The sequence below is a fragment of the Melozone crissalis genome, unplaced genomic scaffold, assembly GCF_028551555.1.
Source record: "Melozone crissalis strain CALT ecotype California unplaced genomic scaffold, PUWL_Pcris_2 ptg000034l_1, whole genome shotgun sequence".
Classification (NCBI taxonomy): domain Eukaryota; kingdom Metazoa; phylum Chordata; class Aves; order Passeriformes; family Passerellidae; genus Melozone; species Melozone crissalis.
Genome location: NW_026535812.1, coordinates 22,829,177 through 22,844,657, shown reverse-complemented (window position 1 = coordinate 22,844,657; position 15,481 = coordinate 22,829,177). Strand labels below are relative to the sequence as shown.

The window sequence follows — 15,481 nt, the reverse complement described above, 5'->3', positions numbered from 1 at the left end:
ACAACTGGTTTTTCTTAATTTCTTCATTTACTTCTACATTTACTTCTAGATTACACGTTTTCTGCTTGAACCTTGGTGTGCCAATTTTAAATACACTGACTTCAATGTGCCACTGGAACCTCATAAAATAAAAAATTCTTCAGAACTTCTAAAATCTTCCTGTAACACTTGAGATAGCTAAAAGTTTAGATTTCTTATTTAAAAAATATAAATTTTGACTTGTAAAACAAAATCACAACTGTTTTTTCTTAACTTCTTCCTTTACTGCTAGATTACACGTTTTCTGCTTGAACCTTGGTGTGTCTGCTTGAACCTTGGTTCTGCTTGAACCTTGTGTGCCAATTCTAAATACACTGACTTCAATGTGCCACTGGAACCTCATAAAACAAAAAATTCTTCAGAACTTCTAAAAGCTTTCTGTAACACTTGAGGTAACTAAAATTTTAGATTTCTTATTTTAAAAATTTAAATTTTGACTTGTAAACAAAATCACAACTGGTTTTTCTTAACTTCTTCCTTTACTTCTAGATTACACGTTTTCTGCTTGAACCTTGGTGTGCCAATTTTAAATTCGCTGACTTCAATGTGCCACTGGAACCTTATAAAATAAAAATTTATTCAAAACATCTAAAAGCTTTCTGTAACACTTGAGACAGCTAAAATTTTAGATTTCTTATTTAAAAAATTTAAATTTTGAGCAACTTCTTAAAACAGCTGGTGTATATACACATAAAACTGGTCATGTGAAAAAAGACCCTCATGAATAGATTTCCTCACCGCTCAACAGTAAAACCACTCCTCACCGCTCCCCTCCAGCAGTGACAGGGGTGCACAGCCAAACCCCCTCTCCTGAGGGACATCCAGCACACTGTGCTGGGTCAGAAGCCCTGCTGGGCTGCCTGAGCCCCTTACCTGCTGCTGCTGCTCAGCCCCAGCTGCGGGGGGCTCTGGGGGGCGGCTCTGGGGGGACGGGCCCCGCGCCTCGGGCTGCTGCTCCTTCCCTCCTTCCTCCTTCTCCACGTCTTGGAAACTTGGGATTTTTTTCAGCGTGTCCTTCAGCTGTTTGTACTCCTCCACCTGGGTCTAAAGCCAACATGTTAATTATAGTGTGTCCAAATTAATTTCTTTCAAATGTAGTCACCTTGAAGTGAAGTTGCTGGCAGGACATGTGGTAGAAAGCTTGATATTCCAGGGACGGGAGCTTTTAAAATATAGTTTTTTCCTCCAAACATTAAATGACACTGATCCATCAGGATCTTTTCAAAGTGCACATGCATACCAAAGTGTATTAAAAACATCTCTGTGGGACAAAGAAGAGGAGTTGTTTTATTCATGCCAAGCAGGAGAAGTGTCAGAAGAGGATGATGAAGCTTTCCTGGCAGACTAAAGTGAGGGAAGTCAAAAGCACCACAACTTCTCCTTTGCTGGTGGAAAGAAGTGCAGCTCTTTCAGAAACAGAAGTTTTAAAGTACACATACATGTCATGAAAATGCCAAGTGCTCAACATTTAGACAGGTGTTAGACAAGACAACAGCCAACATACAGAACTGAGGCAAAGAAAGTCACAGTGATGAAGAGCAAGGGGATAAGCAGAAGGGAAAAAAAGAAGAGAAATAGAAGGAAAATGTAAATTTCTAATGGCTTCCTGAAATGCAATGGTAAAATGTTGGAATTTGATTTGCTGTTTAACTTTGGACAGGAACAGGAAGCTTTAATGAAAATCCAGCAAGGTTGGTACCCCAATCCCTGGCTCTGCAGTAAGAAGATTTCCAATCAAAGAGGATTTTTTGGGGTGGGCAGGGTGTATAAAAGCTGATCAGCTGCACACACACAGGTGCCACACCAGAGAATTTCCCTGCTGCTCCAGGGGATGTGTGGGTGTGTTTGAGAACCTCCACAGGCCTATGGATCCCTAACACAGAATGGCCTAAAGGGAAAGCAGAGTGCACAGCAGAGTCACTAAAACGAACATTCTGAGTCAATGCCACAGCTTAAAAGGTGCTGATACTGGCAGAAAACAGGGTTTATTAAAATATATAATGAATCTGCCCGGCTGGGAAAAAGCACTAAGACCAAAACACTTTAAAGATTCAGGTTAGTGCAGTATTGACTACTGGTGTTCAATTTCTAGAATACACCCAGAAATAGAGGGATCATTAATGGAGCTGGGAAAGAATCCCTTGGGGACTTTCTGCAGCTGGTTTGCAGGAGAAACCACACAAAAGTGTGAAATGCCCTCTGTTCTCAAGGCATGTGCAAGGCCCTTCCCTGGAGGTTCCCTCTGGGACAAATGTCCCAGCCTGGCTGCAGACAGAGAGGCTTTGTGTGGCACAGGATTTCTAATTAACGACCTGAATCAAAGCCAGGAGAGTGGGGAGCTTCCCTGTGGGCTTGGTGAACCTCAGATCAGCCCCTCCACGTGGCCTTGTGGGATTTCAGATGTTATCAGCACACACCACACAGCAAATGTGGCCAGTGGGAGAAGAGCTCAGAATTAGCTGTCAGCGTGGCTTAGCACTGCAGATTATGATTCTTCAGATATTCAGTTTGTGAGGGACCTTCCTGATCTTTCCCTGTTTTTTGAGTATCTTTTGAGTATCTTACACATATTGACAGGCACAACAAGCAGAACTGGGGAAAAAAAAAATTCAATGCTTCTAATGCTGCTAACGATTTTGTGGACTGTGAAAACGCCTAAATGAAGGAAATCAGTCAGGAATAAAAATAACTTCACACTGCCTCATTGCCTTTCCCTGTGATCTTTCACCAAAAGTCTTCCTCTGCTCCAACATCACTCCCACTTCCAGATTCCCTGTGGCCTCCACAGCTTGCACTGGCACAGCTGACTGAGCCTGCAACAGTTTGTGCTTCATGGATAGTTCACTTGAAAATGACATTTAAGGAACTTAATGCTGCTGGTTCTAAAAACTAATCTGAGCTGCACCTGGAGTTTTCATACCTGCACACACATCTCCATCTATGCTCTGCTGCTGCTGTGGCCCAGAGCAGCTCTGGCTGCTCCTGGATCCCTCAAGTGTCCAAGGCCAGGATGGACACTGGGGCTGGGAGCACCCTGGGATGGTGGAAGGTGTCACCATGGCAGGGCTGGCACTGGATGAGCTTTTTCCAGCCCACTCTGGAATTGCATGAAAACCTCACAGCCTCCCCAGGCACACCCAAGAAGAGATCTGGCACCAGCACCCAGGGCTCAGAGATAAATGTGAGGGTCAGAGTGCAGGGTGCTCACAGCAGTTCCACCAGAGAGGACAGAGACAGAAAGGCACTGACAGCTCCCAGGGAAGCAGAGACTCTTTGCCAGGGCCACATGCACTGCTGGGCTGGCCCCCAGCCTGCTCTGTCCCCTGAGCCCTCTGGGGAGCAGCCCCTCTGTGCCATGCACTCCTGGGTCCCCATGCCAGAGGCACATGCAGCACCCTGCAGCCAGGAGAGGTTTGGAGACAGGTTTGGGAAGCTGAGAGCCAGCAGGAGCTGCTTTCCTTCTGACCTGAGCAGCAGCTAGTGCACTCTTGTGGTCTTCCAATGTCACCACAAGCTCGTTGTGCTGGGACAGTAAGTTCTTATGCTGTTGCTACACAAAAAGAAGAACATCACACGTTTCACGTAAAGTTCATTCTAAAGATCACTTAGGGGGGGTTTGAACTAGGAAGATAATTCAATTTATTTTGAAAAGAAAATCCTTAGCTGGAATTTATTTATTTCATGTGGAATGCATGTTAAACAGGCAGAGGAAGCAAGCACACCAGGGAAGGCAATTTGGAGGCCAGGATGTGCATAACTAAAATAAAATTAAAAGTAGTTTAATTTTAAAAAGTTTTTAATGTCCATTAAAAAAAAAAAACAGATGGAAAACATTAGTTTTGGCATTGAGTTTTGCCAATCAAACTTGATTTTTAACTTGTGAAACCAAATCCTGATTTTTATACTAAACACTTTTTATTTTTTTTATGGGCATACACCTAAAGTGCAGGTGGCAAAAGACAAATCCAGTTCAGCCTATTCCTCTCCTTTTTCCCACATAACAGAAACTACAAATCTACAGCACAGTCTGTTCTGGGCTTGGGAAAACTTGGGAAATTTTTTTCCTCATGGTCTTGAAAGTGCTTCTCAGAGCAAGGCCTACCTTGACATCCTGCAGCTGGGTGTGAATGTCTTGGTGAGCTTTCCTCAGCTGCCTGTTCTCCTCCCGTAAGTTATACAGGGATTCTGTTGAAAAGAAATGAGAAAAATACAGAGTTTAAACCTGGCTGGATTTGTAACACCAGGCTAAGCAGTAAAGTCAAGATTATAACACAATCTACATAAAATCCCACACAAGTGCTGTAGTAAAAATTAGGTAGAATAATTGTATGGCTTGTTTTCCTTCCCTCGCCTATTAAAAGCTTTCCATTTTCAAGCAGAAAATCATAACATTTGGTGAAATTTTCTATCAGTGCACCCAGCCTGCACCTGGAATTCTGCATCACTGCTCCCGCTGGGTGCTGCAGATGGCAAAATTCCCTCTGGAAATCTGAATCCAGGAAAGGCACAGAGGAAGGCACCCTCCCCTCTTTCCCCACATCACACCTGGTGAGTGACAATTTTCTGTCACAGGACCCAGCTATTCCTTTGGAAGGGATGCCCAGATGGCTCCAAAAGCTTCTGGGATCAGGGACAGAGCCTTCTATTCCCAATTTTTACATTATGTTGATGTGAAGCCAACAAACAACCTCTGCCTGCAGTGCACATAAACAGCTCCAGAACCAACCCCTGTGTTAGGGACAGGTGGCAGAGAAGGCTCTGATGAACACAGCCCCATCCTTTTGCTCCAAGGAACTGTGTAATGAGGATGGAAGAGGCCTGAAAACTGCCCAGAATCTCCAGCAGGAAGTTGGATGCCAAGAGTAAAAACTGAATTCATCACCCAAGTGTACAGGGGCAATGTGCTCCAGAGGAGCTGGCACATACAGGGAAAAAGGAGGCATAAAATGTAAATAAAGTCACTTCAGAAAGAGGCACAATTACACCTCTGCTAGCAGTGGCAAGTATTCTTAGATTGCCTTTCAGCTACAAACAAAAAGAGGCAAACCTTTCTTCCCAGGTTTATACCAGTCTTAGAGTTAAAAATTAAAGACTGATTCAATAACCTGTGACACTGGACAGGCTTTTAAGTGCTGGGTTTTTTGCTATTTCTGAGACCCAGACAGAAACAGAGCAGATTTCAGAGAGAGGCCTCAGAAAACCATCAATAAAATGGAACTTGTCAGGAGGCAGAAGATGCACGAACGACCTGTGAGTGAGAACAGAGAAAATGTCTCTCTCACACCACACAAAGCCAAACACCCAATTTAACGTGGGCAGCCAGGCACAGGTTAAATTTACCCTTCAGCTTGGAGATCTCCTGCTCCTTCTCCTGCTGCAGCTGTAGGTATCTCTCCTTGTGATCACTGAATGTCCTGCTGAACTCCTCTCCCTGCTTTCGGTGATCTTCCTCAAGGTCAGCGTGCTGTTTCTTCAGCTCTTCGTGTTGACTCTGCAAACACCAAGTTGGGACACTGGCACAGCTCTGTATCTGCAGATCTGGCTAATATTGTCTTTGGCAATTTGTTTAGGAAGTGCAGATGAATAGGAAGCATTCATAACAGGAAGGTTATTATTCAAAGCATGCACATTGCAGCTCCTTCCAAACACAAAATGATCTCTGTGACGAGCAGGCTCCTCTCCCAGGGCTGTGTCACCTCAGCCCAGAGCTGCACTGTCCCCCTGGGAGCTGCTGAATGTGGCTCAGAAAATCCCTACGTGCCAAACTTCAAAAGGGCTGATAAGTCAGCCTTCCCTACAAGTAACTGCATCTGATAAGATTGATTTACCCACTGGAAAGCCTGACTAGGAAAAACTGCAGGAAACCAGATTTTAATTGTTAGAGGAAGGCACTGTCCACACCCTGGCACTGTGCAGTGGTGCCAGAAGCCAGCAGGCTGTGTCCCCCCAGCAGAACCAGCTGCACAGGTGCTCTGCTGCCCCAGTCACCCACCTTCAGCATCTGGTGCTGCACGCTCAGGGCGCTGTATCTGCTGTTGGAGTCTTGCTGCAAAACAAAAACACTTCTGTGAAACCCCCTGACACCCCCTGAGCTCTGCACACACAGCTTTGGGAGTCACCAGCCAAGGGATGCAGCTCCCCAGGACACAAATCCACCTCTCCCCTGGTCTGGAGCTCCCCAGGACACAAATCCATCTCTCCCCTGGTTTGGAGCTCCCCAGGACACAAATCCATCCCTTCCCCTGGTCTGGAGCTCCCCAGGACACAAATCCATCTCTCCCCTGGTTTGGAGCTCCCCAGGACACAAATCCATCCCTCCCCTGGTTTGGAGCTCCCCAGGACACAAATCCATCCCTGCCAGGTCTGGAGCTCCCCAGGACACAAATCCATCTTCACCCTGGTTTGCAGCTCCCCAGGACACAAATCCATCCCTCTCCTGCCTTTGGAGCTCCCCAGGACACAAATCCATCCCTCCCCTGGTTTGGAGCTCCCCAGGACACAAATCCATCCCTCCCCTGGTTTTGCAGCTCCCCAGGACACAAATCCATCCCTCCCCTGGTTTTGCAGCTCCCAAGGACACAAATCCATCCCTCCCCTGGTCTGGAGCTCCCCAGGACACAAATCCATCCCTCTCCTGCCTTTGGAGCTCCCCAGGACACAAATCCATCTCCCCCTGGTTTGGAGCTCCCCAGGACACAAATCCATCCCTTCCCCCTGGTTTGGAGCTCCCCAGGACACAAATCCATCTCTCCCCCCTGGTTTGGAGCTCCCCAGGACACAAATCCATCCCTCCCCTGGTCTGGAGCTCCCCAGGACACAAATCCATCTCTCCCCCCTGGTTTGGAGCTCCCCAGGACACAAATCCACCTCTCCCCTGGTCTGGAGCTCCCCAGGACACAAATCCATCTTCACCCTGGTTTGCAGCTCCCCAGGACACAAATCCATCCCTCTCCTGCCTTTGGAGCTCCCCAGGACACAAATCCATCCCTCCCCTGGTTTGGAGCTCCCCAGGACACAAATCCATCCCTCCCCTGGTTTTGCAGCTCCCCAGGACACAAATCCATCCCTCCCCTGGTCTGGAGCTCCCCAGGACACAAATCCATCCCTCCCCTGGTTTGGAGCTCCCCAGGACACAAATCCATCTCTCCCCCCTGGTTTGGAGCTCCCCAGGACACAAATCCATCCCTCCCCTGGTCTGGAGCTCCCCAGGACACAAATCCATCCCTGCCTGGTCTGGAGCTCCCCAGGACACAAATCCATCCCTGCCTGGTCTGGAGCTCCCCAGGACACAAATCCATCTCTTCCCCCCTGGTTTGGAGCAGAGCAAGCTCCCACACTCTGCACCTACTGCAGCAACAACCTATTTTAACTCCTGTTCCTCAGCTCCCAAACTGCTCCCCAGTTTCAACATGAAATAGCCATAAAATCCTAATTTACTTGCTTTATAAAGAGTTCTTTACAGGTTTCTGGGTCCTCTGCCAGACAGAGCTTTCCTTCTGGCGCTTGGTATATAAAACAAAGTTTCTTGATGTCTTTATGCTTTCCAGTTCAAAGCCCATGTGTTAGAAAGCTGTCACTGTTATTTTCCCTGGGGGCTAAGCTACAAAAAGATTTCTAACACCTTCTTATTCCCCTTTCCCCTTAAATAAAACAACATCACGTTTGAACTACCATAATATAAACAGGGGATTATTTTCCAAATTAATTTTCTGGAGAGGTATTAGTATCTCCCACTATAGCTCAAATAATTAGGAATTGGAGAGCACTTCTGAATGCAGAGTAGAACTGGGATGAGTGAGAGCTCTTTCAATTAGTATTTTGCAAGATCTCTTCCTTTGAACAGTCATAATTGCAAAGTATTTCCTTTTCCTTGCAACTCAAATAGCATCAGCTATTAAAAACTTGTTCTAGGCATGATGACTTACCCTTCCTTTATTTAGTGTTTCCTGTGCTTCTAGTTTATAAACAAGAAAATCTGCAACATAAAAGGGAAAGTAATGATGAAAAAAAAAAACACGCCAGGAAGATGAGAATCTGTGCTTGAATAACTCGACTGTTGAGTACATAAATTCTCTTCAAGAGCTGAATATTCATGCAGAAACAATTTTCAAAGGATCTTTAAAAAAAAAAGAAAAAGAAAAACAACCTATGGAGAATTTGACAAAACGAGCAAATTCTTAAAACGCACAAACTTTAAAAAGTTTCATAAAATATTTTCAAGTAAAGTTTTCATACCATAGTGAGGGATGCAGAGTTCAGGCTCAAATCTACAGATGGGTGATTAAATCTGACACATGAACTCTCTCAGCAGAGGCCCAAGAGAATCATTCAAAAGGAAAAGGGCATTTATTAACTGTGTATTCTTGGAAATAATAAAGCATTTCCTCATTTATTTCTTGACCTCTGTCTGTTTGCAGGGTTTGAGAAGGTGCCTCCCCTCGGGTAGCAGCAGGAGCGTTCCACACTAGATGGCACCAGAAACCCACGAGACCTGCACGGTGAGAATCATTGCTCACTCCTTGCCAGCTCTGCTAAAGTCATATTTTTAATTCAGCAGCTGAGGCCTCAGTTTTAGGAAGAACAGAGGCTCTACTCTGAAAATACAGTGAATTTAGAGGCTGGGGAAAGTCAGGGGATTGAATCCTGCTGAACTTCCACAGAGGGCACACAGAGGTGTATGAAATGCAATTTGTGTTTGCCTCACCCACACCTAGAATTTAGTTTTAATCAGGAAAAGGTGTATAAGTATGTGCTCACTCTAAAGCACATGTAAAAGTATTGATTCCAAGTTTAGTTCCCAGTTGATGGAATGCAGGAAAAGATCCCAAGGTTTTGGTACAAGTTTTGAATTTTTGGCATACCAGGACAGGGTTTGCACATGCCCATACCCCACATACACGTTGGGTTTTTATGTACATGGATGCAAACATATTCTCTGTGTTTATTACTTCATATTGCAGTCAGCTGTAAATAGTATTAATGGGATGATTGCTTTTAAAAATATCTGATTAAAAAAGATTAAATAAAAAAGAACTACTAGAAGGAGCAACACAGCTCTGCCAAGTGGATCCTAATATATTGCTTATATATTGCCCAAATGATTTAAAATTGAAGAAAAACCATTTGAAATTACTTTCTGCTATAATCAAGTTAAATATCAAAGTGAAAAGTACATTTTTACCTTCCTTTGCTTTCTTATGTTCCAGCCTTTCCTTTTGCAGCGACTTTTCTAATCTTGACCGGTGCTCATACACAACTGAAAAGAGAAATTTTGTTCACAATTCATTTCAAAAGTAACACACACAAACCTCACATCCACCCCAACACGCCCAGGGAGTGTTGGCACAGAACGCACCAGGAAAATACAAGTGGAATGAGGTCATGGGATAAAGGGCTGTTTGTAACCCTTGTGACAGTAACTTTTTCCCTTTTTGCTCCCTTTATCGATCCCAAACCCTGGGTTATTTGCATGGCTAACAGAGAATGTGATAACCAGGTGAGGGATTTGTTTGTGGAGGCAGCCAGCTGTGGTGGAGCTACCAAAGGCTCTTTGCTTCTCAGGAATGCAGGGACATTTTCCACGTTTCCATCCTCCCCTGCCTTGTTTGCACAGAGACAAGGAAATAAGACAGGGCAGCTCTGCTGCCAGAGGAATTCCTGGCAGCACACAGAGTGTCACAGGGAGGGAAGGGAGATGCCCAGGGGCAGGACAGCTCCTGGAGGTGCAGCAGCTGAGCCATGGGGAACCTGGGACCCACCCTAAATTCTTCCAAAAACTGGGAATGCACCATTCCTCTGCACTGCCTCCCTGCAAAAATGACTCCCAAGGACTGTCCGAGCTGCCCATGCTTTGCAGACACCATCCCAAAATGGGGTTTACATTTACGGCTTTGTTTGTTGTAGCCAGGCGTGTTTAGGACATCCAATGTCCTCTGGCACAAAGTTCCCCACTTGGGAAAATGGTTCCCCATTTTGCTCTGGACATAGAGATTGAGATGTGGCACATCACTCCCTATTTACCCTTCCTCACCTCTCATTATCTGAAACAGCAAAATTTGCAGCAAAGATATCAATTAAAAAACCTCGAAATTACAATTATACGTGTTTAAATTCAGTTTAACACAAGTATCTTTCACTGTCCAAATTATGGTTTGTATTCTTTTAATGAGTTATTAATTTGTAATAAAACAATGAGTGATTTCTCCATCAAAACCAGGAAACTCATTGTCTGAGAATAAACCATTGATGAATGCAAGCCTTCAACAAGAAGCATCAAATAAAGATTTGTATCTTGGCAGCTACAGAAAACTCCTCTTGCACCTTAAAACAAGTTCTTAATTCCACCAAGGTGCATCCTGCAGCCTTATCTCTAAGTGTTTATGTTTTAGCTCTGAAGCTGGACTGCTAATCAATCCCTGGCACCTATCTTCACTTTGCTATTTATCTTCTAAAGTCAAGGGCATCAGTCAGGATGAGCCAGTGTATCAACACCCTCTGGAAGGGAACAAGCAGGAATGAATATTCAAAAAGTCACCAGCAGGCTTGGAGAAAGGGAAAAAAAAAAAGCACTACAGAGCACTACAGTGATGGTTTTATTTCTGCCCTGAAGGTGGTGAATGCTGAATTATTGTGCAAAAGGAACAGTGGCAGCAGAGCAGCTCAGGAGAGCAATGAAAATCCATAATGGGCTTCCCCTCCCATGCAATCAGGGTGGAACAGGGGTTTTGGCAGACACACGAAACCACAAATGGATTTGGAGGGAACATTTTCCATTCCACCTCTCCATCTGCGAGCGCACCTTCCCCAGCTCCTGCTGCTGCTTTAACAAGTGTGTCTGTGGGGGGGAACCCTGCACAGCAAAGCCACCACAGGGGCAGAGAAGGCAGGATTTGGGGTTTGGGGACCTCTCAGAGCATCCCTGCTGAGCTCTGGGCTTCACCCTGCACCTGCAGGGTCTGAACACGGGCAGTGCAGCCCCTCCTCTACCTGCTGAGTAGCAATCCTTGAAACACTGGCCCAAAGCTGGAGAAGTCCTAAAACAACCCCTCAGGTGATTAAAAAGGGCAAAGAAAACCCTCCTCCCTCACCTCTGCCCGCTGAGTTCAGCTACTGATTGGCCCAGCACGTTCCCCTCTGATAAAAGTCCATCAAGTGCAATGCACTGAAGGTGCTGAGTAAAAATAATTATTAACAAAGCACAGCTCCCATCTTTCCTCACTTGCTCAGATTTTTAAATACATACTGGAGTTAATCTCCTATAAATTTGAATTATTTCCACCAGTTAGGGAATTTAACTTAAAACAGAGATGATTTCCTAGTCTTTATCTAAGGGGCTTGTTACTACAGAAGGAATTTCTCCTTCTTCACTGCCAGCCTGGATATAAGATGTCTGAGCAACAATCTGAAAGAAATAAATACACTGAAAAACAGGTTTTATAGAAAAGTGGAACCTATATAAGGAATCTGACAAAATCCCACTGCTGGGATGCACAAATCATTTTTCCTAAGGTAAGCTTTTAATTTTGCACTGATCTTTGCACAAATAATTGAACTTTATTTCTACATTATATTTAATAGAATGGTGAAAGGGGGGGCAATGTTGTCATTTAATGGCTAATAGGCACTATTCCAAAGCTGGAATTACTGCATGTGTCAGCTTAATTCTTGAAATTACTTATAGCGTATAACATACACTAATGAACAAAGACCCACAAACTCAACTGTTAACCTCACAGGTCAATAAAAGACCTTTCACCTTCAACAAGGAAACACTGAAACTCCTGGAGAACACCCCAATAAAATCAATTCCTCAAGGTTTTCCCCATAAAGAGAAGGAAGTGAGGGAGCAGGGAGGTGTGGAATGCCCTGCATGTTCCCAGATTGCACCACTTCCACCAGGGCTGAGCGTTAATTACAACACAGCAGGCAGGGAGGTGATGAAATTGAGATTATTTAACAGCCAACGTTCCTTCTCTTATCTTTGCTCTGCCCCTCTAAGCAATAAGGCTGTTAGTAAGCAAAATAAGCCATTATTGTACATTTAAAAGAAAGCATTTCCTTGTTTACATTATCAGCAATTTTGTGACTGTGTTACTTTAATTATTTGGTCTGTCAGAAGGATTATCCAGAGTCTAAAATGCCACAGCTCCCTGGAAAATTAAGATTACACTGGGATTTAAATATACATGATACAAGAAATTTAACTAAATTCAACATGAGTGCTTGTTACACAATTCTGAAATCTCTCTCTGAGCTTACAGTAGTAGCTTTCACTTCAAACCAGCAGATTTCAGTAGTCTTGGCAACACTCAGCGTTGTTTTCCCTCGCACTGTGGCAGAGTTGAACTGAGCCAGCAGCATGGGGTAAACCACCCTGGCACCTCTCTGGTGACGCTGTGAAGGTCTGCAGAACACAGACTTGCTATAAAAACAGTGAATTCCCCATTCTTGTCCCTGCAAATAGAACTATTTAAAATGTGAACCATGGAAAAAGCCTTTCTGCTGAGAGTAAAGCATTTCCACGAGTCAAAGAGGAACCCCTTCAATGTGGGGTGTAGGATGAATTCTCTAATCCAATGACAATAATTACAATTTTGACCTCCGATGACATTTCATGCCAACTCTGACACATTTAACGCTGGTAGGAGATATTATTAATGTAACAAGACCTGCTCCCCAAGCTTCCAGCCCTGTATTTCAATCAGTGAATCTGCTTTCAAACAAGATCCACTGATTTCACTAGTGATAATCTTATCAGGAACAGCTTATCAAGCTGCAGCAGCAGGATTCCCCACCACAGTACGAGCCATGCTGGCCTCAGTATCACAGCCTGAGCTCCATCTCTTTCACAGACTCAACTGAGGGCTTAGCAATAAATGGATATTCCAGTGACACTGCAAATATCTTGGGGAAAACTGAAGTATTCACACAATAAAGACTAGGAAATCTCTGGTTTAAGTATAGAGCAAGAAAAAAAACATTACAAAAAATTTATTTATCATAGAATGGTTTGGCTTGGAAGGGACATTAAAGCTCAGCTTGTTCCACCCCTCTGCCATGGGCAGGGACACCTTCACTTCCACTAGACCAGGCTGCTCCAAGCCACAATGTTTACAATATATTGAACAATATATTATATAAACACCACAATATATAAACAACATAATATACAAATTTATTAATTTATGTATGTCCTAGAAGTTTTCTGGTTTGAATTGCCACAAAAAAGGACAGAAATAGAGACCAAGGGAAGGTGAAACTGATTGTGTGTGAGGCTTCACAGTGGAACATCCAGGCAGGGATGGATGCTCTCATTTTGCTCTCTGCAAACCACAGCTGGCACTGTGTGGACTGTGAGAATTACCCTGACTTCCAAGCAAACTCCTACACTTTGCAATTTACTCACATGATCAAGTAATGGTTTTGTCTAATTACAACCAGTCATGTCAAATTCCTCCTGGAAAACCACACCACACACTGGCAGTTGTGCTTTTAAAAATGACCCCTGCTTTGACTGAATTCCCTGAGCATTTGTTTTGTTCAGAGTAGTAATAATTTGGAAAGTTTGTATATAATATCTGGATCTTTACATTCAGGGGACTTTTTTATGAGAAAGCAGAAGATGCTTTCAGAGATCCTGCACAAAAACGAGCTATCAATTAAAATAAACCTGTTCCTCTGATTTACTCAGTATTCCAGGAAGAAGTTCCAGTAAGCAATTCTAGTTTTGCCTTCCCTGCAGTTCTGAAAAATGGGGACTACTCGAGAATTTGGCACATTAATGCATCCCACACACTTGTACTTCTAAGGGATCATTGTGGCCTCTATTTGATTGTAAGGATGACAGGAAAATTAATTTTTAAACTGGAGCAAACATCTACATTTAATAGAATCCTTTTACTGCAGCCTGCCTTTCTTAGAAGTCAATAACACCTCTAGGAAAAAAACAGATGTAAGTTGGGACAGAAGGAAGGATTTCTCATGTTTAAAGAGTAAACTGTAATAGCTGCTGCTAAAAATAAGTTGGAGAAGCGGTATTAAATGTGATTAAATATTTAATCCCTCACAGATAGGCTTCAGACCTGACTTTATCAGGAAGGAGATCATGTTTCCAGAAATGATTTCCAGTGCACTCCACAAAAGGTTTCTTCCAACCCCTGGTACCACAGGTGGGATCAGCATTGCTGCTTTTCTATAAACCAGTAGATGATAAAGGATTTGGGTTTTTTGGAGTGATGATAAATGCAAATAGTTCAAAATAAACCTGTGATTTTAGAGATTTTAGACTAAAATTAGCAGAAAAACACATAGAAATTGATAAAAGCTACAGGAACAACAGTTTTCTTCTCACATCATCTCTGAATCTCTGGGTCTGCTCAACCCTCAGCCCCAGGAAACAAGGGCCTGCTCTTTCTCTCTTGCACTTTCTTCAATTTTATGAAGGGTTAGTGATTGCATCTACATGGTGTCAGGATGTACATAAATATCTATATTCAGGAATTAGTACAAAATACAGCTTGGAGAAAAAAGCCCAACCTAGAGATGCACAAACTGCACCCAGAAATCCAGAGTTTGAGTTTGTGATTCATTTTTTGACTGAAAATGGTTTGGTTGAGTGTGGTGGTGTGGACAGGAGCAGGCTCCTCACTCTGCCCTCTGGGAGCTCAGGCTTCTCTCATCATGTCTGTAATTAAGCCCTGGAAATGACTGCCAAACTCTGGGATCTGAGTCACCTCAGGAAAATAAGATAGCAGCTAATTTCAGGTACTTTAGGGGAAGGGGAAATGCAGAGGACAAGGTGGAACAATTGCAGTTTCTTTCATTGATTAGTTAAAAATACAAAGTGGAAAATCTCAGGAGGTTTGGGTGACCACAAAAAAGATCAGAAGTGCATCCAGCTCACAAGACCCTTCCTTAAACAAGGACAGCATCCAAACAGGTTGAACTCCTCAAGAGCTCACCTCAGGCTCTGACATGACTAGAAATTCACACCCCTGAATCCTGAAAATCCCAAGGAAAATCACCCAACAAAGGGTTCAGCTTTAATTACTCGTTCTGTAGAGCTCATTTTTTTTCCAGTAATCTGATTTATTTAGCTTTCATTACCATCAAACCTCAAAGCAGCACCTGACTTTCAGCAGGGGGGGATTAAATGACTTTTTCCCTGCAAGGATCCCATTCCAAAAGGAGCAAAGTGAACTCTGTTGGCCACAAATTGCTGGCAATATCCTCAGCAGCACACCAGAGATGCTGTAATGGGCACTCACATCCCTGAGAGGGTGGAAACCTTACTCATAAATTGCTCCACCCAAATTCAGAGGCTGACAAGCCAACAGCCTGCCCAGTGAGACAATGAATGTGCTCGGAACATCATTTCTAAGGCTCAGGAATTTAGTGAGCCAATATGAGTGGCCAAGAAACCAGAATGCAAACTCACCACCAT

The 15,481-nt window shown here is 43.8% G+C and overlaps 1 protein-coding gene across 2 annotated transcripts in view; it reads right to left on the bottom strand.

Annotated features, from left to right (window-relative positions):
* Window positions 1–15,481, bottom strand: part of GOLIM4 (golgi integral membrane protein 4) — a 30,723-nt gene that overhangs the window by 8,747 nt on the left and 6,495 nt on the right. Inside the window, exons 2-8 of one of the 2 annotated variants that reach the window (XM_054282556.1) lie at window positions 9,221–9,295; window positions 7,965–8,014; window positions 6,032–6,085; window positions 5,380–5,530; window positions 4,142–4,224; window positions 3,506–3,589; window positions 913–1,083 (exon numbers count right to left, since the gene is read on the bottom strand). In XM_054282556.1, the coding sequence (XP_054138531.1) occupies window positions 913–1,083; window positions 3,506–3,589; window positions 4,142–4,224; window positions 5,380–5,530; window positions 6,032–6,085; window positions 7,965–8,014; window positions 9,221–9,295 (668 nt within the window). The remainder of the gene's footprint in view (window positions 1–912; window positions 1,084–3,505; window positions 3,590–4,141; window positions 4,225–5,379; window positions 5,531–6,031; window positions 6,086–7,964; window positions 8,015–9,220; window positions 9,296–15,481) is intronic. The other variant, XM_054282557.1, reaches the window with a different exon arrangement.